The following is a 23,908-nucleotide window of genomic DNA, read 5'->3' as shown; positions in this document are numbered from 1 at the left end:
TAACACACTGCTATTTTTCTACCTGATCATTCCACCTCACAGGACACAGAGTCAGGGTAAGAAAAGCTTGTGTCTGCCACAGCACAGCAAAACACATGACTCACTGTATGACAGAACCAGCAAACTATGACAGCACATTCTTATGATAGTGTGTGCACAGCTCAGGGAGGATGCTTTCGGGTGAGACGAGCTCCAAAAAGCAACATCATTGTGAAACCGCTTGACACAAAAACAAGCAGTGTGAAGTAAATACAAAGAGGATTTAAAATGATCTTGATGGTATGATAGTAATGTGTCATAATGGATACAACTCACAATTGCTGCTCATTCCCAATGCAACATCCAGAGGACCGCCAATGTCTCGCCAAGATGCAGTGCAGAGTACAAAATATAGGGCATGACATTGAATATTTATGAAGCTAAGAGCTTCTCTCTTAAGCACAACCGTCTCTGTCTCCTACCAAAGACATGAGACGATGCTAAGTGAATGCAAAGACCACCAACTAGGGCTGCTCAATTAATCGTATTTTAAATCGCGATTACGATTATGGCTTGCAACGATTACGAAAAGAACGTAATCGAAATAAAACTATTATCTTTTTATTACTGTTTTTTTTTTTTATAATAAAAAAAAAATTGTTTTGGTTTTTCAGTTGAATTATACTTAAAGTTCAGGGTTCACATTTTTTTCTCTCCAATAAATGGATGTTTTCAAAGTCAATGAATAATTGCATTTAATAATCGCAATTACAATTATTGACCCAAATAATCGAGATTATGATTGTTGCCATAATCGAGCAGCCCTACCACCAACAAGCATACTCAGAATCAGAATACCTTTGTTAGTCCCACAGAGGGGAAATGTACGTTGTTACAGCAGAAAGCCACAAACAGCTTAATGTTACATATGTTACATATGGTACACGCATTAAAAAGTATTAAAGCAAAATAAAAAGATAGGATATAATAACAAATATATTAAAAATAAAAAGTTACACAATTTACAAAATACACATCCTGTAACAGTTCTTAGGATTTAGCAGCCAGGTATATATTGCACAGTTATTAACGGCATATATATATATATTGCACATATTGCACATAAAAAATGTTTATAATTCATACTAAATGCTAAATCTAAGTAGGCCTAATCTTACAAACAATCTTGCTGAGCAGGGAGGAAATGCAGCACATTCTCTTGAAAAATGGAAATGAGGCAAACAAGAGGCGAGGAAACGGTGTGGGACCCAGAATGGGAAATGAAAAGAGTGGAAAGGGAAAAGGGCGGCAACCCGTAAAAAGAAAAGAGGAACTCTGGAAACACACAGAGAATAGATCTGCATCTCATTTGGGATGGGCCAGAGGACTAATGAACTACCTCATCGCTTACCCCTCTAACCCGTCACCCCGTTGTGTCCCTCCTGCACCCAACGGGATGATGTAAGAGGGCAAGGGGGCCCAGACACACAGGAAGCGCAGTGTAAACAACAAGCACTGACTCCGTGCCAAACCAGGCCCTGCGTGTGTGTTTAAAGAGCAAAGTTCTCATTAGATGTGAAAATAACTGAGGTCTACAACTTTAGAGGGGGGCCGAGATAAACATCATTAAATTAAGCACACAAACCACACTTTAATAACACCAAGCTACTTTTAACTAGGGCTTAAAATGATCCTTTTAATAATTATACATTATTCTATTGATTAGGTTTCAAAGTAGTACTTTTGATGTACAAAATGTTTTGAAAAGTGATCATGAGAGAAAGTAGACAGTTAAAATTGAACAGCTTAATAAAAAATAGAAAAGTAGACCTCACAAATCAGAAGCTGGAAGCGAAGGGCTCTAACTACTTCAATTATTAATTGCTTATCAAAATGATTGATTGATTTAAAAGCCATTGAGATGATGTTATGATACAACTGAGAACACACATGACTTGTCTTTTGTTTGATTTAACAATATTAATACTTTGGTCAACAGCAACTTCCCAGAATTAAAAAAGAAATCTTCAAGCATTTCTTTGTTTGATGAATAGTCCAACAACCTAAACTTTTTCAATGTACCATCGCATGAACACCACATTCAACAACATTGATTTGAACCACTCATCAGTTCTTCAAATAGTTGCACATCATTCTTTTTCAAAAGACTAATCGATTGCAGGCCGGATGAATTAAGAACGGGTCGAGGATATCTGAGTCAGACTGATGAAGCGTCTCATCGGGCTACAGCTGATGTCTGATTCATAATAAATGTCAATAGTACTTCTGCACAACAAACAACATAGTTGAAGTCACTCAGAACGACTGCATCCCTTCACTGCATGCCAATCGTCCGATGAATACAGATCTCTGTCAGTGACGGCTCCAGCTTCCATCCTATCACCTGGTCCAGCATGAAACAATGCCTGGCATTTAGCTGCTGCTCTCTCCTGCAGCGGCGTAAGCACCGAAGCCCCCGCGCTGATGAAAGCCTCCGTTTATCTGACCTGGCAGCAGCAGCTCCCCTGGGACCCTGCTTCTGCTGCGGCTACGAACATGCTCCAACATAAATGCATACTGTAAGTATCCTAGACAGCCGGGCCAGTGGCTGTGTCAAGGACACACACATTCAAGCTTTTCTCAATGACATCACAGGACGAAGAGGGATGTCTGGGCCGCACAAGTTGCCATTCATAACTGGAATGGGTATACAGACATACCAGACAGTCGCTGCTGGCAACCTTTTTCATATCCCCTTTGGGGGTTGGGAAGTGACAGCATGATCTAATTTTCACTGGTCTCAATGGTGGGGTTTACTGGGGCTCTATCAAGGACCAATTGTTGTCAGAATAAGATTTCAACCCTTTGATTTAAATGTAAAGCTAGTTAGTGTCCTCAAAATATGCCGACTTTGCTTGACAAAAAGAACAATGTTTCACAGACGCTTAAAAGCAACATGATCAACTGAAATATTCTGCATACAAACAATGGGATTCAATGTCCTTTGATTAGCCAGGTAAGCACTCCCAATGATGAATGGTAAGCAATGCAACTGCAAAGCATCACTAATCCCCTATTGACCTAGTTTAATTTCGTGTTTGTACAGGACTACAGAATGTAACACTATGTTGCAAAAATGACGATAAATCTGGTGCAAAGGAGTGTGTGTGTGTGTGTGTGTGTGTGTGTGTGTGTGTGTGTGTGTGTGTGTGTGTGTGTGTGTGTGTGTGTGTGTGTGTGTGTGTGTGTGTGTGTGTGTGTGTGTGTGTGTGTGTGTGTGTGTGTGTGTGTGTGTGTGTGTGTGTGTCCTTGTCTGAGGTAGCTAACAGAGCTGTTGTTTGTCATTTTGCTTCGATATGGTTGTTTTCGTAAACATTGCCTTAAGCAAAAAAAATGTGGCCCATGCTGTAATTGTGTGTCTGTTCACCATACAATTACCCCCAACAGTTATCATTAACTGGATTTGTGTCTCCCCACTGACAAACCCAGAACCTCTCTGCTGGCTGCAGGGTCCAATCATAGGTTCCATAATCGTAGGTGATTATGACGATGCCAAATGTTCACCCTCACTCCCTGAGTGCCAACCCATCAACAACAAGACATGTATATGCCTTGATCTTAACATATCTTAGAAACCAGGCATATTAACTCAAATTAAATGGGTCACACAATAGATAGAGACATATGTCTATGGTACACCTGCCAGGGAATGTGTCATGAGATCAAAGTGTTAAATGCCCTTTAGCTGAACAGGGACTGGTCTAATATTAGCAGAGCAGCCAGACTGGGATATTTACAGACTTGGTGGAGGTGGAAGGTCCAAATCCAGACTTCCCTCCTCTTGTCCTTCCTCTAATGTCCCAGGGAGAAGGGCAGTACAGCTGACTATGTTTAGGCTAAACACTGCATGGAGGCCTTCCTTTTGTGTGACACAGTGAAGAATAAAGACAGAAAGGGGTAAGGAAAACAGATTCCTCCCAAATAGCACATGTAAAGATTTCATGGGCTTCTCATGTTTTATAAAAGAAGAGCAGGGATTAGAAGTAAGAACGGCATGTTTCTCTGGCAATCAGTGACTATATAATTTCCCAGCTGCAGCAGCATCTTGGATCTTGGACCAAAATCCTTTATTCTACCCTTTTCATTATTGTCCCACTGTCTCAATCTCTATTTGTATTTAATGCATTATGTAAAACTATTTCATTTGCGTAAAGTGAACAAAATAAGCCGTTCCTTTCCATGTTCCAATGATTTGAACAACCTTCACATCTATCTGGTTCATTATGTTGTAGTGCAGTCAATGTGTTGATCTGTTAGTTTGTCTTTGAATGAATCTGGCCATTTAAATTATTAACGGAATAGTTTGTCATTTGGGGATTTTGCTTACTCGCTTGCTTGTTAAGAGTTTATGGAGAAACAAGTCATCTTAGTTTGGCATAAAGACTGGAAACAGGCAGTAACATCTAGTAGGGCTGCTCGATTATGGCAAAAATCATAATCTCGATTATTTGGGTCAATAATTTATATCATGATTATTAAAAACGATTATCCATTGACTTTGAAACATCCATTTATTGGAAAAAAAATGTGAACAGTATGTTTTTAACAGTTGATTACCCTGAACTGTAAGTGTAATTCAAGTGAAAAACCAATTAAAAATAAATAAAATAAAATCGTTTTATTTCGATTACGTTGTTTTCATAATCGTTGCAAGCCAAAATCGTAATTGCGATTAAAATACGATTAATTGAGCAGCCCTAACATCTAGCTAGCTTGGAACTGTCTAAAAGGTAACAGCATCTGCCCAACAGCACATCTTATGCTCACTTAGAACTTATATCTCGTATCCATATAAAAACCAAAGCATCCGAAAATATCCCGCTCCTCTTTGAATCCCTTTCGTGCCGACTGGGATATTCGGAGAGATAATATGTTTTGCACCAAACACATTTGATAACACACACTTAGTCCCTCAGTTCAAAGTGATCACAGGTGGTCCTTGATAAGTCATGGCTTTCTGAATGATCTACTGTATTAAATATCAAATGGTCTTGTTATAAAGGAAAAGACCAAAGGAGCTGAAGAGATGAAAACGGATCATACATCACTAACACATTTTTCAAACACATTTAAAAAAAAAAAGCCAGACAAGTTCTTTGGGGAAATTCTGAAGTTACAAATGTCTTTGGCCCATTTTAGAGGCGACTGTAGCCCCCGGTCATTTTCAGTGTGACTAATTACACGTGTATATCGGTCTATAGAAAGTGAGTGAATGACTATAGTCAGCATCACAATGCATAATGAACAAGTCATAGAGAACATGAGATTATAGCAATTCATTGTCATTCATCAGCATTTGAGCGACACGAGACAAAACGTACATTATGGCAAAACCACGCAAACATTACTCGTTGGAGCTACCATGTGGTTTGAGTTGGTTAGCGGTGGTTCAAGGGTAGACAAGTTCAACTCTAATCCTAACTTAATCCATGTTTTCAGAGTAAACACTGTAGTTGTTAAAGGACCTCACACACCTCAGAAGATGCATGTACACAGGGGCGGACTGGCCATTGGGAATACCGGGAGTTTCCCCGGTGGGCCGGTGCTGTGTGTGGGCCGGCCCACATTTGTAAGTGTTCCGGCCACTCCCTTTTTTTTTTTGCTTACCTAAATCCTACCTGCCCACATTTGTAAGTGTTCCGGCCCAGCCCAGCCCAGTCGGGTGTGGCTGGGCCGTTTTGATAGGCTACCTTTGTTCTATCTATCAGTTTCAATTTCACACATCAGGCCCGTAGCAGCTGTCACTGCACAGTGAACGATCAGGAGTGAGTGACTGAGAGACCTAGCTGGCAGTTGCTTACAGATGGATAAACAAGATCCAAAGCGTAAAGGCGTTTTTGTATAGTTTGTGTATACAGTATTGTAGCGAGCCCTGGGTTCAGAGGGAGGGGCTTGCATAGGGGAGGGGGAGGGTTGGCAGGGAAACGGGGTTCAGGGGGAGTGGCTGTACGGCTGTAACCGTAGGATAGAAAAGGGGGAAGTGACGTCTGACTCAGAGGTCGCGCGGCTGTGGAGAAGAACGTGTTGCCCACATTCTGTTACTGAGTTTAGGCTAGTTAGCTAGCAGGTTTATTGTTTTGGGTGCAGTCACTTTTGCCTCCACTTGCTGTTCAAATAAATGTTGAAAGAAAAAGTAAATCTGTTTACAGTTCTGTTTTATATGGGTGTTGAAGAATAAGAAGATGAATTGGGAGGGATGAAACCCTCTTTAATGGTCACACAGGCAGAGCACACAGCACACACAGTGAAATGTGTTCTCTGCTTTTAACCCATCCTAGCACCAGGAGTGGAGTGCACCAGCTAGGCGTAAAAAAGTAGGGCTTAACTCTAACGTCGGGATTAGCTACGTCCGACGTAGTGATTCGAATTTACACCGAGTGCACCAAGCCTGACTAGTCTCGGGCGTAGCTGCGCCTGGTCTTAAGATGCGCGTCCACGTGAATACATGCGAAAAAGTAATTGTTGCCAAGCAACGCCATTTTTCCATTTTACAGACTCAGAGAACCGCAGAGAAGAGGGAATTCCCACAGCGTCAGCGATGACTCAAGGGGAATCCCAAATGGCCACACCCCGAAAGAGAAAGAGGGATTTGTCAGAGCTACAGAACTGACGGAGAAAGAAATTGTTCGTGTGGAGGTGGAGACCGTCAAATTGAGAGCGGAACACAAAACAATTCTGAATCTGAGCGCAATCAGCACCTGCAAGGTTGGGGAGAGCGCAGCGTTTCGATCTGATCCGTGCTGGAGTTGAGGGGAGATCTCCTCGATTAAATCAAAAAGGGCTTGTCTGCCGAAACCTCTCTATCAGTTCACTGTCTGAATCGATGTCCAGTGGGTTTGTTCGATCACGGACGACTCTTTCTCTTCTTAATGCCCTTTCATTGTTAAACATGTAAACAAGACGCCCTGCCATCGTTAATATCCTTCTTGCCTGTTTTACGTTACTATGGATACTAGTCTGTCTTTCCGATTTACGCCTGCTCCATACTAGGCGTAAAAGTTACACCCGGGCGCAACGCATACAGGGCTTAAGTCTAAGTGGTGCACTAGTCATAACTTTAGTTTGGTCTTAACCTTCGGTTCTACGTCGGACGTAGAGTTACGCCCAGCTTATGCCCAGCTGGTGCACTCCACTCCAGCAGTCTAGTACTAGGAGCAGTGGGCAGCTATTGTACAGCGCCCGGGGAGCAATGGGAGTGAGGGGGGACGGGGGATGTCCGGTGCCTTGCTCAAGGGCACCACGGCAGGGCAGGAGGTGAACTGGGACCACTCCAAGTAGAAGTCCACACTCCAAATGTAGGTCTGGTCAGGGACTTGAACCGGCGACCCTATGGCGCACAGTCCAAGCCCCTACTGACTGCCATAGATTTATTCCCTAATTTTGCTCTCAAAGTGCACCAGATTGATGCATTTAACTTCAACATTTAAAAAAAAAATCTTCCCGGGGGAGCATGCCCCCGGACCCCCCTAGAGGAGGTGAGGTCCACCACCTGCCCACACCCCCTGTTAAATTGTCTTACCCACATTGAGGATACTTCCTTCACCCATGTTTTATTTCATGTGTCATGTCAGGAAAATTGGGTCAACATGTTATTGCATCAATGATCTGTTAACATTAAAATCACTAAATATATGCTGTAACTATTTTGCTCTAGGCAACTCAAGGGCTCAGGTAATGTGATTACTATATGAATAATGGTCCAAAATAACATCAAATGCATAGGGTTTTTTGTTAAGTAACATACTTTCGTCGCCGGACGGCCGATACATGCCGCGCATTAAGTGGGCCTGTCTGTCAATTAATCCCCGGGCCACTTTTTCCCCACAGTCCGCCCCTGCATGCACACATTGACTTCTCATAGTAGCCATTTCCTGTTAATAATGCAGAGGCTTGAGAGTTAGCTCACTTTGAGTGCGGGTTAATGGGAAGGCTCTCTACATTATTAGCCTTTCCAGAGTGCTGGTTTAGAGATCTAGACTACCTCATGAGAGGTCAGTGTCTGGGCGGTGTGATTTACACCATCTGGGTGCTACAAAGTGGAGCGGCACTGACATGAAATATGGAGAAGGCAGTTCAATCATTTGTATTCACCTGTAACTTTACAGCATGTCACCTTCTTCTAGTGTTCGTCTGTTTCTAGTATATAACTTCAGTCTTCTCTCGTTTGCATTTCATATTTCCTCGGACTGAACAGGAAAGTAGGATCCTCCCTTATGTAGGGCTTTACATAATGATTCCGGCAATAAACATATGTATGCAAAAAAGCTTGCAAATATGTGCATAATCCAATATGAAGTGTTATTTATACACAATATCATCTCGTTATAAGCACGAGTGATATGAACATGCTTGCATATCAATTGTCTGCTTTGGGTAATGGTCAGTGACATGAGTTTTAGCTCTGTATTAAAAAATATTGGATTTGAATAGAACAGTGACTATGCGTTTTAATCTCCACTTTAAAATACTGAATGAATGGGACTGCAGTTCTAGGACTGTCATCAACACAGTTCAATCTAATATGAACAGCCTAAAACCCTCAAACATCCTGAAAGCTGCAACTCAGCTCTTCAGCCCAAGTGTTTTATTTTTAATCTAATGAGCTGTAGTACAGAGGAGCCAAAACGACTGAAAAATTTGACGCTGTCTAAAACAGCACTGTAGTTTCAAGCAGACCACACCGCAGCAGTGATGGCATGACTTCAGTCGATTCTTTGCGACTCAGATGTTTCTTTCCCCTTCTTTCTTCAAGGTACAAGGCAAATCCCTTCTATAAAATGTGCTGAATGTGGGCTTTGAACAAATCTGAACATGCAGGAACTGGGAAGCTCCCAGTCTCCTATACCAACAACACTGCCTGAAATGGCTTTAGACGAATAATCAATTAATCTACACAGTAAAAGAAAAGTTGAAAGGGTGTGGTCACTGTGGATTTTCAATTTGCCACTTTAATCCTTTTAGCCATGCTTGCCTTGAAAAGCCATTTGACTGACAAAGTCATTTCTGATTGCAGCAACAAACACTGAATTAAATGGATTATGCAGGATGGAGCCCACACATTGGTTGGTCTCCCTTTGTGTTCACCAACCAGTTATATGAATGAGATTAAAAAAACAGCGGGAACAGTGGGATGAATTTAATTTGTGTGAAGATTTCTTCCATTTGACACAGAGATATTCAATGCTAAATGTCACTGGATAAATGTCTCGAAGCTTCAAATCTTCCAGCCCAGAGAACAGTACATCTTGTTGGCAAAACCAAGAGTGTTGCTTGACCTGTAAAGAAAGACTCATAGAGTTACTGAAGGTGTGCAACAATTTTGCACTCCATGGAAGTAAATAACCCCGCTCATATTCAATTTTCATAAAAAATTCCAAACGTGAGTGGTTTCAGACGTCACTTACATACGAAATATATTTCTGTAGAACCTCTCAGCAAACACTTAACCAGTGCATTGCTCATAACTAATCCTGAGCAAAAACAATGTTCGTTTGTGCCGTTATCAGGTTTCGTCACAAGTCAGTGAATCTAGGAGGACCCATGGGATCCTGCCCACTGCTAATTTACAAAAGACACACAGCCCTCTCTCCAAAACGCGGTTGCATGTATGTGCCAGATTACATAACAAATTCTGCAGTTGAAGATGTGTAGCTGTTTCTGTTCATTACAATGAAGGCTTGAAAACAAAAGCTGCAGGATTCTCCCATATCCCACACAATAGACAACCTACACTGTGATATGTTCCCATGTCAGTCTGCTGAGGTTCTATATCCGCAATATTGCCGTGGTGAAGTCTTTTTATTGTTGAAAAAAGCAAGTTTGCATACTGGCACATTAACAATATAAAACATAGCCTCAGTCTCTTCTACACATCCTGATTTAAGAAATAAAAAATATATGAGTAGTGTTATATACACCTAGAGTGTGTTATTATGTAAGAAAAGGAACATCTTAAGAAGGAAAAAGGAAAGTTTCTATTCCTCTCAGCTGATCGCAGCTTATCTGTTCAGGTGCGGAGATTAAAGAGTGCGACATAACAGAGTGGCAGAGTGGAGAGCACGGACAGAAGAAAGCCTGCATTAAGAAAAGAGGGATTAGAAGATCTTCTCCGTATCCTGACAGCATATTTCCCCGATGCTGGGCCTGGCTCTCAGCAGCTCCAGTCAAAGGGCTAGTTTTTTAAAGCGGGACAGATCAAGTTAGCTTCCTCTAATGCCTGAAATGTCTTCAAAGGTGAAGAATATTCAAGAAAACATGTCTTTTAACAGAGATGTGTAGTGATGGGATGCACTCTTCCTTCCGCTTTGTAATATGTGCATAATGCCCTGGTATTATAAAAAGTTTAAAATCTTCGTCAAGAGCAAATAATGAGATAAAGGGATATTCAGAATGTCATTATAACATAGTACAGCTGGGGGAAACACTCAGCTGGAGACAAAGGTACACACAACGAGTGTTGGAACGCTGATGACCATTTGACCACTGATAAAAACACCTTTTGACCACTGATAAAAAACACCTTTTGACCACTGATAAAAACACCCTTTGACCACTAATAAAAACACCTTTTGACCACTGATATAAAAAAAACGTTTGATCACTGATAAAAACACTTTTTGACAATTTTCAGTAAACGGTCTAGCTGACATTCTCTACATGACATGAAACAAGAGCCATGTCAGTGCCTCTGCCATGAGTCACAACACTGACAGCCACTCCCCGCTTTATGGTCATGCATATGTTATGTTATTTAGAACATGGCTGTTTTAAAGACGTTACAGTCGACGGGTCAAGATTCCCACGAAAAGGGGTGGAGACGGTCTCTCTTGCTGCTTGATGCAGAGCCAAAACAAGCTGACCTCCCTCCACGAAGCCCCCTGTCAGCAGGAAGGAAGTTTGGTGTTGTCAGAAGGAGGAGGTCACATTTTGTGTCCTCTTCTATTTCTAGATGCTTGTCATTACACAATGCCTGCATGGAGAGTCGAACTTCTGAACCAATGTTGGGTGTCGGAACAACTTGGCAGGTTTCCACCATGGGTATTTCATTTAGTCTCAAACTGAGACATGTGTTGTTAATGGGTGGAGCAGACTTGGCATTGGCCTTGATCACAGGATCACATTTTTGTAATTGCACATATAAAAATGTAACTCAACCAGATTTGGCCGGAGTGTGAGTTAGACTTTATATTCTTCACTTTGATACTGAGCATCACATCAACATTTGTTTTTTGTAGATGCATCTCTGCACCAGCTGTATGACTGCACCTGTGCTACAACAGCCTCAGGTAAAGTAGCAGCAAAGAGGAGAGTGGAAGGGATGTAAGAGCGCCTATAACTGCATCATGTTAGTAGTGAGCTAAACATACGGAGGGGGATGGGGTGGTCAAAGTCAGATTACCTCATCTAGTGCAAATTGTGTTGTTATAACCCTGAAGGCTGAGCTCAGTGCAAAGAAATGGCAACATTTTCTGTAAGAGACAGCAATCAGTGATCAGTTTATCACCAAACCGGTGTTGTGTTTCCTCGTCAAATCGGTCAGCAAACTGTTCTTCATCATCATTAATACTTCAGTGTCACTCAGATTAAAAGCTGATTTGAGGTGTTGGTGTTAAGCTTGTGGACAACAGCAAGGTTGCATTAGCTTTATGGTGTGTGAACTGTCTGCATCCGCACCTCTTAATGGATTATTCATAATGCATGAGATAAATGCATCCCGGAACACTCTTCATTTATCCTAACCGCAACACTGTTTATCAACCTCTCAATGAGCCAGGCAACTGTGAGTTAACTAGTAAGACACAACATGTTTGTTACAATGTGACAAAGGACATGAATGACAATGCACTCGTGCCTCTTTTTCCAGATTCAACTATTGTTTAAATGTAACTACAGTGAAATAAGACTTACATGTTGCTCCTTGTAGGGTAAGTTCCTCCATTTCGGCTGCAATATCCTCGCTTTCTGTTCTTGTGTTCATTCAAACATGCGAGTTTCGGCTGTTCCTCTCCAGCAGTGCTATCATTCCTCAGGCAGAATGGGGGGAAACTTGGTGGAGTCGCTCCAGCTGCACCCGAAGTCCTGAACGAACCGGCAGGAAACCTGTCCAAAGCGTCCGGATAAACCAACGATACGACACAAAAAACAAAAACAAAGCCAGTACCCGCCTGTTAATGGAGGCACTGGTGGCTGCCGCTGAGAGAAGTTACATAAAAAGGTGTCGAGGGGAATTTAGTAGACATAAAGCAGGGAAGGAGGAGTGAGGGAAGTTTCTCACTCTCCGACACACCACAGCTGATGCTCTGCTCGCATGTATGGTCCCTCACTGGCTTCAGAGTCGGACTGTACCATTACCGAGAGGGGGGAGCGGGACATACTTTTAGCATACATAGTCAATACTAACTAGAATATACATTGTGGAAGACGGTTACAGCAATTACTAACTACTGGCTTGCTTACATTATTATATTATGGAAGACTGCATTGATATAAACAGATATTGTATGTGAAAAGAATACTTGTTCCCCTCTGTTTTAATCGGTTCCTCCACACCTACAAAAGAACTACAATGCTCTCACACCCAGCCAGTTCATAGCTCACATTCATTATAAATCTTCCCCTTGAAAAGCATACATTTGACCAGTTTGCTTGTCATATTGTCTGCAACAATAGTCTAAATTGCATTAAGTAGACGTTTGTCCAGGACATCCTACACCAAGCTGTTCTTTTCATTTTGATTTAGCATGGGAAGAAGTTGAGATGTTAGTATCTGAAAGATAAATTCATCAAATCACTGTATGTATCCTACTTTTGTTGAAAGTTTAACATTCAAAAGTTATGCAATGTGTCAGCAGAACAAGTATTACTCTCTAGTCCAGGCATGTTTGAAATGTATGTGTGTAATGTCTGCTGTGTGTATGTTAAAATGCTTTTAGTTTGAGTTTCCCACTCTCTACAACTGATACTCAATATGTACTGTTACATGTAACATGTTATTTCAGTATAACGAGAACACTAGATTTTCAGCCAGGTTTGATCTTTTGTATGATGGATGTGTTAAACAAGTTACTCCACCCAAGATAAAGCTACAATTGAGTCATCAAATTAGTATTTTCTTCTCAACCCAGTTAAAACGTATCACAGTGTCTCTCGTCTACCACCTGTAGATTTCTTAGAGCATCTGCCGAGGTGGGGGCTGGGCCAGGGGCTGATCGGCACGCTTGAGAGGGGACACCCTGTCAAAAGGACCCCAGTGGAGCTCTTTTGTGCAGCTGTTGAGTCGTGTTCCCCCAAACCCCCAAGAGCCACCTGTCACTGCAACTGGAAAGTGGGGGATGTGGAAGAAGGTGGGGGTTGGGTGTATCCTGGAGTGTGTGGTTGAAAGTTGTTGGCATAATTAAAACCCCAAATAGTGATTGTTTAATGTTTAAATCAAAGCCTACGTTGGATTGTTAATTGACTTTGATCAATTCACACTATGATTCAAATCAATGTTATTTCAAAGATCCTAGTCCCCCTAAAATAATGATGGGCTGTCGATTCAAGATCTATCTGTAATTTAATCACAGGACAGCATGGTACTTAATCTACTTTTAAAAAATAGCAGTTAAAAGTACATTTCCATTCCTTTCAACTCGAAAAGATTGAAGAAGAACAGGCAGCGTCTTTGTGTGCAAACAAAAGATCGATGGCTTCATATCTTATCAAAAACTCAAGACCACACAAAAGTTTAGTTTGTTTAAAGACAAAAGAAACCAATTTCTTTTTGTTGTTGTGTTTTGTTAAAAACAACAACATGACCTGGACAGATCATTGAGCATAAAAGTTGTTATTTCAAGGCTAATGGTAACACGGTCAAATCTGTTGGACAAATAAATACATTGGTTGTGGTATCGTTGTTTTAATCTGTTGTATTGTGAAAAAAAGAAAGAAGAACCAATGTGAGCTTAAGATAAGAGGGCTGGCATGTGGTAAACAGTGATGTACGCATGCAGTACAGCCAATACCCATAGGAAAATAAACTTTAACTAAGAAACATTAAACTTGATCGCTCTTAGAAATTATTCTTTTGCTTCTTATTAATGATTTTGCACATAGGAAAATGCAAGAAATGCAGAGGTCATTAACATCTCCTTAACCTTTCAAGTGCTCTGCAGATGCATGTTTTTAGATCTTTTGTGCTGCATCTTAAGCAAATGCATTGAAACCCCCCATCCATTCATCCTTTTTATACTCATCTCTATATCCAGCTCTTGAGCCAACACGTGCACACACTTGCACATGAACACCTGTGCACACATGCATACTACTGTTGTGAGCTTGATGTCTTGTTTATTTTAATCTCAGGTCCAGAATTATATTAGGCACAAACAATTCTGTTTACTTTCTGCAAAATATAAAAAATGCAACACATTGAAATTCATAGCGAAATGAATAAATAAAAATGTCAACATGATTTATATAATTGTTTGAGCAGTTATACAGATCTTACACAATAAACAACTAGTTTGATTTGAAACTGGAAGGGATTTGATATGATTGAGCGGTCAAGGCAAATACCAAACCAAACATCTATATAGCTAATGAGTTTCTTTATAATGTATATCTTACCAAAGAGAAGATAACCTTGCCTTTTTCAAAAACATTTGCAAGTGTTACATAAAGCATTACTATTCAACTATGGGAGCAGGTGCTTGAGCCAGCAGTCTGATAGGAAAATGAAATGGCTCTAGATAAAAGCTTGCCTCAAAGTCTTGAACATCACCATGCTGTGCCAATGAGCCCTTCAAGGTAAGGTGGATTCAAATAAGAAAAAATAACACAGTCATCCTCCATTAGCAGCATGTTAGATGTGCTGAAATGGTGCATGTGCTTTCAGAGTTTTGCAGAATGAAACAGTTTGTGATAAAGATACACATTAATGCGTCATAGGGCCTTGTGTGTCTCTTTCTACTCTAATACCCCTTGCTCCATTTATTGCTTAGAATTCAGGAAAAGTTATATACGCCATATGTGAACCTAAGTCTGTCCAGTTGTGAACCACCTGTGTGACCTCACTGCACAGGAAGTAGAGGCTCCTCTTATAACCTTCCCTCAGTGCTCAAGAAAGGACTCGATTTTTAAGCTGCAGCTGCACTCCTCACACACATACACACACACTCACTCACTCACACTCACTCATCTTATTAAATTGCAATTTATGGCCGTAAGCAGCATATTCTTTGAAGAAAAAGACAGTTAATTAATAAAACAGGGGAAAAAAGAGAAAACAAAAGTCATTACTACTAAGAGGATGTGATTGCATCAGTAAATAAACATCCCCAAACAAGGGGAACCGACTGGAGAGATAAGAAAGCAGAGGAAGAAGGCCCCAAGGAAAGGAAGAGGTGAGTTTGGATCCAGTAACAGACTCTACCAAACAACTGATACCAGAGTACAGAGCGGTGCCGCTGAGGGTTTATCTGTGTAAAGATAGTATTTTCATGGCTGATGTCTCTCTTTCTTTGCATCTCATGGGTACTGAGCTGTTTGAACAGGAACCAAGTACAGGAAGTACAACACTATTAAACAGAAACCCGTTTGATTGGATGGCCAGGTGTTCAGGAGAGGAAAGAGCATTGCAATATCCTGTACCTAAATGTGGATATGCTCCCAAAAAGAAAATACACTAATGTTAAATGACTCTCATATCACCCGTCTTTGTTTTACTGTAAAGATATTCCAATTCACAATCTAATAGTTCGATTAAAGTGTGCATATTGTAGGATTGTTCTGAAGTTATTTCTGGTTACCTCTCAGTTGGTTTTGCATTCCCTCAGATGCTTACAATGCTTTAACCATATCCACAGCCACAACTTCATCCACTACCAATAGGAAAAGCCTTTGCAAGTGTGCACACGGCCATTGGCATGTCGGAGCTCCACCTCATTAAAGGGCAATGCGTAGTTTCAAAAACAGTTCTGACGGTGACCCTTCAAAAGAAAAAGGACAAGCAGCTAATCTGCACTGACAAGACTTGCTAGCATTGTTCTAGCAGCCACCAGAACATTTTGCACCATCACTTTACAAAAGAAAAACTCTTATTGTTCTATTCCAAGGAGCATGGTCATCAACAGCTTTGCCAGTGAGTCTAGAGGTCAGCCACTGTGAATAGCAAGGGTAACCCTCAGCCTGCTAATGAAACAACAATAGCAGGAATGTTCTGAGTGTCCCTATAGAACATAGACCCAGCCTATGTTATAGACTTCTGAATACACTATCACTGCCTTTAGCAAATGGTAGCATTGAGGTAGCAAGGGTGGTGCAGCATTAGGGAAGGGTGGATACGAGGCTAATTAACTCTGATGGATTTACTGCACTTGCTTCCTCTATTCTAGCTAAGACACTCAGCAACGACGGGTTTGCACATAACATTTCAATGACCTGTGTTACGGTACAGTTGCTGGTTCAGTTTGTCAGGTTTCAGAAAGCAAAACACTATTTTGGTTACGTCAGTGTCTCAACCCAGCAGGGGTCAAAGGCCAACTGCACCTGTAGGGAGGCTTCAGGGTCTTATAATTAACGATCGTCAAGCCTTTTGTTTCCTAGTGTGATTAAATCACATGTCACACTGAAAAAGTGTGTGTGTAAGCACGGACAGAGAGGGAAAGACAGAGTGTGGGAGCATTCACTGTTTCTTTGTGTTTCTCTCTAGGGTGCTGGGAAAAAGAGCAGTGTTTATTCTGAATCATATGAATTTAGACCGCCTCTCATTGTGGACTGGGATTTTGCCTTGAGCTGGGAGGTATTGATGTATTGTAAGTGTAACATCAAAGAGCCTTGTAAAATGTGTTACAGATAAAGCGCTGTATGTGGAGACTGCTTCTACATTGTTTTGTGAAGACCGGAGGATTTAATCTGATTAAGTATCTTTCATTCCACTTCTGTCTCTCATGTTGGAACTATCAAAAAACACAAGTAAAAGATCATTAACCAATTTCTCCAGCAGTTTTGTACTATATTCTGGGGGACAAATTGAAAATAATGGTCAAAACCGAAGCAGCAGAGGGTCATTATGGGTCAAGCCCCCCAATGTTTTTTTACATCCATGCATCCATTACATCATGCATCCATAATTGAATCATTTGGGTTATTTTTCAATTGTTGTAGAGCTCCTACCAACGCCAAATGAGACATTATATTGTTCTCACATACTAAATATTACTCACACATAAACTGACTTTGATGTTCAAAAACAACTTATTTGAAAAAAACACTGATATGATATTTGTTAAAGCAATTAAATGGCTTTTAAATAACGACATTGTTAATGTACAATTGTTTTTATTTAAGGCAATTTACAATTCAAAAATGGTATTTGCTGTGTCCGAGGTCAACCCATTACGTAACTGAGTCTGTTCGTGGATATGTCAGGTCTAATTTTAAGGTCAATTACTTTAAACTGCTCTCCATACGGCATACAATGCAGACGGTAATTAACACAGCGCACCACTGCTCATAAACGCCTCTTGCACGGATCTTCCTTGACATTTTTGTCCTGGTCTCTCCAACAACAGGTGGCATTGCCAGGGGCTTATTTCGCCGTCTTGTATGAGGAATGTGATCCTGCAGCAGTATGTCTCAAACAGCGGAGAGCCTGGCAGACCATGACGTAATGGTCTAAAAACGTGCTATCAGTTAGAAACAGGGCCAAAACACGTGGAGTTGGCTCCTCTCTCCGCTCACCCCCGGGGCCCCTCTCTATTCTCCTTTTTCTCGTCTCTCTCTCTCCCGCACCCCCAGCCCCTCCACCTCCCTTCTGCTCCACCGCACTCTCTGTTTATGAGTGCATGAATCGCTCCATTTCACTATACCCAACTCCCAGCCCACTACCAATCCCACAACTGCTTCAATAATAGAAGTCCCCCTCCCTGTGCTTTCATTTCCATGACAACTCACAATGAGGATAGAGAGAGGGAGAGACAGAGACACACACACACAGAGAGAGAGAGAGAGAGAGAGAGAGAGAGAGAGAGAGAGAGAGAGAGAGAGAGAGAGAGAGAGTGAGAGTGAGAGGGAAATAGCGGAGCTAGAAAAAATGTGAATGAGAGGGTAGGACTAGGAGTGCCTTCCCTTGACCTCTGTGTCCATTTGTAAGGATGGAAAACTTCACCACCACAGACAAAGTTTCAGTGAGGTTAAACTGGCCAAACAAGAGAGCATCAGCAGCAGCAACGCTCTATCATCATGAGGCACCGTGCTCTAGAGCAGTGGTTCCCAAACTTGTTGTGCCCAAGGCACACCAAAGGACATGGAAAAATCTCAAGGCACACCTATTGTGCAAAATAGCCCTTATAACACGTGTTATCACTCATATCATGTAAAATATCTGTAAATGTGCATAATTATTTACTAATGCCAAATAAAATGTGACAAAGACAACTATATTACTCATGAAATATTTATTAACGAAATATTTCAGAAATTAATTTGAAACTTTATCAAATTAGGCTTCATCAAAGCAGCAACACACTCATTTAAACCAGACAGGTCACAACATTAAAAATGAGGCAAAGGAAACTCAGCACAGAGAACTGTCAATGCAAGGAAGCTGCATTGTCCATGGTCCTGAACTGCAAATTATAAATGTAACATTTCAGCAATCAGCATTGAAACATGTGCTATTGTAAATATTTTGCCGACTTACAAATTTGTGCGATACATGTGCCTGTCGGGGCGCGCAGAATTTTGTAATCCTTGGTGGCACTGAGGAGAGGGCCACTCGCAAGTCCTGTTCAACAGAGAGCCGTGACCTCCTGTTGTTCTTCATGTAAATCAGAGTAGAGAACGCCAACTCCAGAGATGGGGTCGTTACTAAAAAAATGTAATATATTACATATTACTTTAAAAAAAAGTAATATATTACATATTACTTCGTTACTATCTACATAAAGTAACTCGTTACTTTACTCGTTACTTTACTCGCCGAGCACGTACGAACTGCGCATGCGTGAGTGGCAATAACTAGTGTGTATTCGTCATTCAAAACAGGCAACAACCGGAAGACAGAGAAGAAGAACAGACTACGTGATATAAACAAACAACAAATAGCGTGTGCGTTAGCTTCACCTTAGCATGTGTTCTTTGCAGGTGTGTGTTGAGGTTTGACGTGGTGTTCACAGCAGTGGATAACAGCTTCTGGCCTGGACACAGTTTGCACCTCATCGTTACATTCCTGTCTATTCTTCGGACAAACTCAAAATAATGGGCATACCTCCACCCCCTCGAAAGTTATCGCTGACTCAGCCATGTTTATGCAGCACTGCACGTGGAGATGTGGACGCGCAAGTCGCGCAGATTACGTACATATAAACCTACAAAGTACTGATATAGTAACTTAAAAACATTTTTTTTGTGTAGTTGTATATTGCAATAATAACGTAGAGTTGTCACAAAATCCCACGGCACACCGCTTGGGAACCACTGCTCTAGAGCAAGCAAGTTAATTTAGAGCTTTATGGTGCTCATAAAAGAATAATCAAAGTGCTTTACAGGGGGAAAAGGAAAGAGAAGAGGCAGATAAGAAAACAACTTCAAGTCTGCAGCCACGTCAGCAGCTTGGTGGCTTTCTCACAGATGCTTTGTTACTACGTGTCTAAACGTTCTCTGGTTATATTAAGGCAGAAAAAATGCCATGTCAACATGCTAACAGTGACAATGCTAATCTGCTCAATATATAGTTGAGCATATTAGCATACTATCATTGGTTAATTTGTATTAAGGATAATACGCACAGCTAGTATTTTCAAGAAATTAGACCAAGTGGGATGTGTCTGTCTGTACCAAATGTAATGGAAATCTGGCCAATGTTTTCGATACAAGAGACGATGGCACTTAAGGGAAATTCAGGGATCACTAAAGTAATTACATTGTTTGAGAATCAGTCTGTATCATTTTGTAACCAAATCTTTGGTTGGTCTCTGGATGATTGAAAAGTTTGACCTACTGGCTATATTATTTTGTAAAAATCACACAAATGTAAACATCATAGCGGCACTAGTGGAAAAGTGAAAGGGTTACCAAACTCTAGTTTTCCATGCTTTTCTCCACAAACTTGTATGAAAATATATCCAATAGTTGTTATACATACATCTGGAAAAAATTGGAAGGGGGGACACAGACTAACCATAAAATATTATAAAAGTGATATAATGCAATTTACTTTCCACTTCTAATACATGGGTGCAAATTCATAAACTTTTGTTACCTTTGGAAAGGTCTCCATAATGCTACAAATCAAAGTTCAGCCCTCAGTGATAGAAAACATGAATTCAGTGTCCCATGGATGGGTTCTCTTCAGAGTGTCAGAAACACAACAGAGATAACAAAAAGGGTGAAAGGTCTTGAGGTCATGCTGCAGTGAAGCTTTGTCACACACACGTACACACATGCTCTTTGCACATGCATACACGCATAAGATTAGTTGTTTTAATTCACCTCCCTGGATTACAGGATTAATGCTATACCTCAGCACTTGTGAGGGAATATTTCTGTCCAGCTGTGACCATTAAAGCTGTCCATTAATTGTGTCAGTGGTGTATCGCCTTTGGCTGCTATTTAAAGGCCATTCTTTTTCAAAGGTTTAGTGGAACAAAAGAGATAACATGACATTAGTGTCTTGCAGTTTATCTCTTAAAGGTAATTCCTTCCTCCTTCTGAGGGTGATAAAGATAACACAATTCCTCTGTGTCCTGAGGGAGACAAATACCGCAGCCATGTATTTGGCAACACATTTCCTAAAAACATCTGTGAATGACAACTACTCTATGTAAACAAATCCTGACCAATCTGAAGCCTCTGTGAGGTAATCCAAGACTAATTCATACTATTTATGTATATGTCGAAATTCCAACACAGTATCAGTGTCATCAACGCTCAGGGGAGTGACAGCAATGCAAAGAATGCTCTCATTATCTGCTCTGTGATCATGTTGCACACTTGTGCTCTAGTGTCAAAAAACTGTATGGCAGGGAGAAGAATTAAAGCAAGAACATAATGAGGAGAATGGCAATGACCTATGTGTAGTAAACGTGATTACCTGCAGGCATTTACACATGTGAGTACACACTTCATACCGACCTTAGTATTAGAAACACAGCAACCACCTTGTCAGTTAGGTTTTTATTTTACATTATGAAAGAAACATCAAAGAAGAAATGAAAAATCACTCCAAGTGGTGGTGCACTCAAGACTAGAGCCACTTTTGATGTATCAGAGTGGGAAAAAAAAGTCTGATTCATGCTGCAACCTCACCTCTGCATTTTGCATCAAATCAAGCAAGAAATGGCTATGCGTGTTGCCGCAAGTTGAGACCAGGACAGTGGGGTGACCCGTCCTATAGGAGCTGGCAAGGAAGAGAGGATGAAATCAGTAATCCCCGGGGTTCTAGGCCTCCCTGTGTTGTGTCCTCAATCCCCCCAAGAGTCTGCCAAAATCCCCCCGACAGCAGTCCTCGTTATTTGCCTATCAGTGGCTTAGCCTCACCCCCAGACAGAACAGAGAGGGATTTACTGTACAATACAAGAGAGTACGAACAGAGAAACACTGAGGATAACACAAACAAACATTCCTTATACCACATACCGTCCAAACCACAGCACTGAGACTGCTCTTGTAAAGGTCTTTAATGACATTCACTTAAACACAGACAGTGGCAGAACTTCAGTGTTAGTATTATTAGATCTCAGTGCTGCGTTTGACACTGTTGACCACAGCATATTACTAGACCGACTGGAAAACTGGGTGGGACTTTCGGAAACAGTTCTAAATTGGTTTGAATCCTACTTAAAGGACAGAAACAACTTTGTTTCTATAAGTAAATACACATCTGAGTTGACAAATATGACATGTGGGGTTCCTCAAGGCTCCATCTTGGGGCCTCTTCTCTTTAACATCTACATGCTACCACTGGCTCAGATAATGAAGAACAACAAAATAAGTTACCATAGCTATGCAGATGACACACACATTTACATAACAATTTCACCAGGAGACTATGCTCCAATTCAAGTTGGATTGAACAAATCAATGACTGGATGTGTCAGAACTTTCTCCAATTAAACAAAGATAAAACTGAGGTAATGGTTTTTGGAGCCAAGTCAGAACGTATAAAAGTTAGCGCTGAGCTTCAGTGTGCAATGTTCAAAACAACAGATAAAGCCAGAAATCTAGGTGTAGTCATGGACTCTGACCTGAGTTTCAACAGTCACATTAAAACAGTTACTAAATCAGCCTACTATCACCTAAAGAACATATCTAGGATTAAAAGACTAATGTCACAGCAGGATTTGGAAAAACTTGTCCATGCCTTTATCTTCAGTAGACTCGACTACTGCAATGGTGTCTTTGCAGGTCTCACTAAAAAATCTATTAGAAAGCTGCAGCTGATTCAGAACGCCGTTGCTCGAGTCCTCACTAACACTAAGAAAGTGAATCACATCACTCCAGTTCGGAACTCTTTACACTGGCTTCCTATGTGTCAAAGAATAGATTTCAAAATATTGCTGCTGGTTTATAAAGCACTGAATGGTTTAGGCCCAAAATACATTTCTGACCTCCTGCTAAATTATGGACCATCCAGATCTCTCAGGTCTTCAGGGACTGGTCAGCTTTCTGTCCCCAGAGTCAGAACTAAACATGGTAAAGCAGCGTTCAGTTATTATGCTCCAAACATCTGGAACAAACTCCCAGAAACCTGCAGGTCCGCTGCAACTCTGACTACTTTTAAATCCAGGCTGAAGACTTTTCTTTTTGTCGCTGCTTTTAATTGAACTATTCATATCTTAAACTGCACTGTAACTTTTATCCATGTATTTTTCCTTTTAATGTTTATTTTATTAGCTTTTCTTTTTTAATGCTTAATGTCTTTCGTTTTTTGTAAAGCACTTTGAATTGCCTTGTGTTGAAAAGTGCTATATAAATAAACTTGCCTTGCCTTATATAGAGATACATAAATCCCCCAGCCATATGAATAAGACTAGAGAAGTTAATGTCTCTGAGAAGTTAAAACATTTGTTTATGATAATAGAATAAAAGAGAGCTTTAGGATAACATTTCAATTGTTAGTGTAAACAATGAATACATAATAATAGGATACATGGAGGCGTGTGGTGCAGTGGTTTGTGCGTTGGTGTTCGGATCAGGGGAGCACAGTTGTGTCCCTGAGACACTTCACCCCAAATTGCTCCTGTGGGGATTGCCCACAGTATTGAGTATGAAAGTCGCTTTGGATAAAAGCGTCCAACAAGTGACATGTAATGTAATGCAACATGGGAACTGTAGGATAACATTTCCATTTCTAGTGTAAACAATGACAAGACACTGTAACCTTGACAGTCCTCTCACTATTATAAATAGATCAGTTTCCTACATGAGCCACGTTGACACTGACTCAGTGGCGTGCACCATTATGTCTGATCAAAGCTAAAAGTTTGCATCCTATTAGCCGGACAATCCTAAAGCTATTGTTTTATAAAGCTCATTAGAAAAAGGGGGACTCAGGGGGTTGCACTCACATTACATTCAATTATCTGAATTAGGAAATGAGTTTAAAGTGTCAGCTGCTGCTTGTATTGTAGCTGTAAGGCACTGTGACTCACACTTAACGTAGCACGTTAGCATGCCAAACATGACCACAGAATAGAGCCATGTGAATACCATGAATGAGTATCTAACTTAGTTTTAATCAGAGAGGAAGAAAGAATCAGAAGTTACGATATCTGCAGTCTTTTTTAAGAGAAACACATGCAGCAGTCAGTAACACATGAGTATATTAAAACACTAATATCTGATCATTTCCACTATGCTTACCATTAGCATGTATAAACTGGAACAA

At 40.8% G+C, this 23,908-nt stretch overlaps 1 protein-coding gene across 6 annotated transcripts in view; it reads right to left on the bottom strand.

Moving 5' to 3' along the window:
• The window catches only part of map7d1a (MAP7 domain containing 1a), a 42,912-nt gene extending 30,588 nt beyond the window's left edge, over window positions 1–12,324 (bottom strand). For all 6 annotated transcript variants that reach the window (XM_034103041.2, XM_034103042.2, XM_034103043.2 and 3 more), the window contains exon 1: window positions 11,947–12,324. In XM_034103041.2, the coding sequence (XP_033958932.1) occupies window positions 11,947–12,016 (70 nt within the window). In that variant the 5' untranslated portion in view covers window positions 12,017–12,324. The remainder of the gene's footprint in view (window positions 1–11,946) is intronic.
• Window positions 12,325–23,908: the final 11,584 nt, after the last annotated feature.

The sequence above is a fragment of the Pseudochaenichthys georgianus genome, chromosome 16 (assembly GCF_902827115.2).
Source record: "Pseudochaenichthys georgianus chromosome 16, fPseGeo1.2, whole genome shotgun sequence".
In the NCBI taxonomy this organism is placed as follows: domain Eukaryota; kingdom Metazoa; phylum Chordata; class Actinopteri; order Perciformes; family Channichthyidae; genus Pseudochaenichthys; species Pseudochaenichthys georgianus.
The sequence above is the reverse complement of the archived record's forward strand: the minus strand, read 5'-3'. Positions and strand labels throughout refer to the sequence as shown.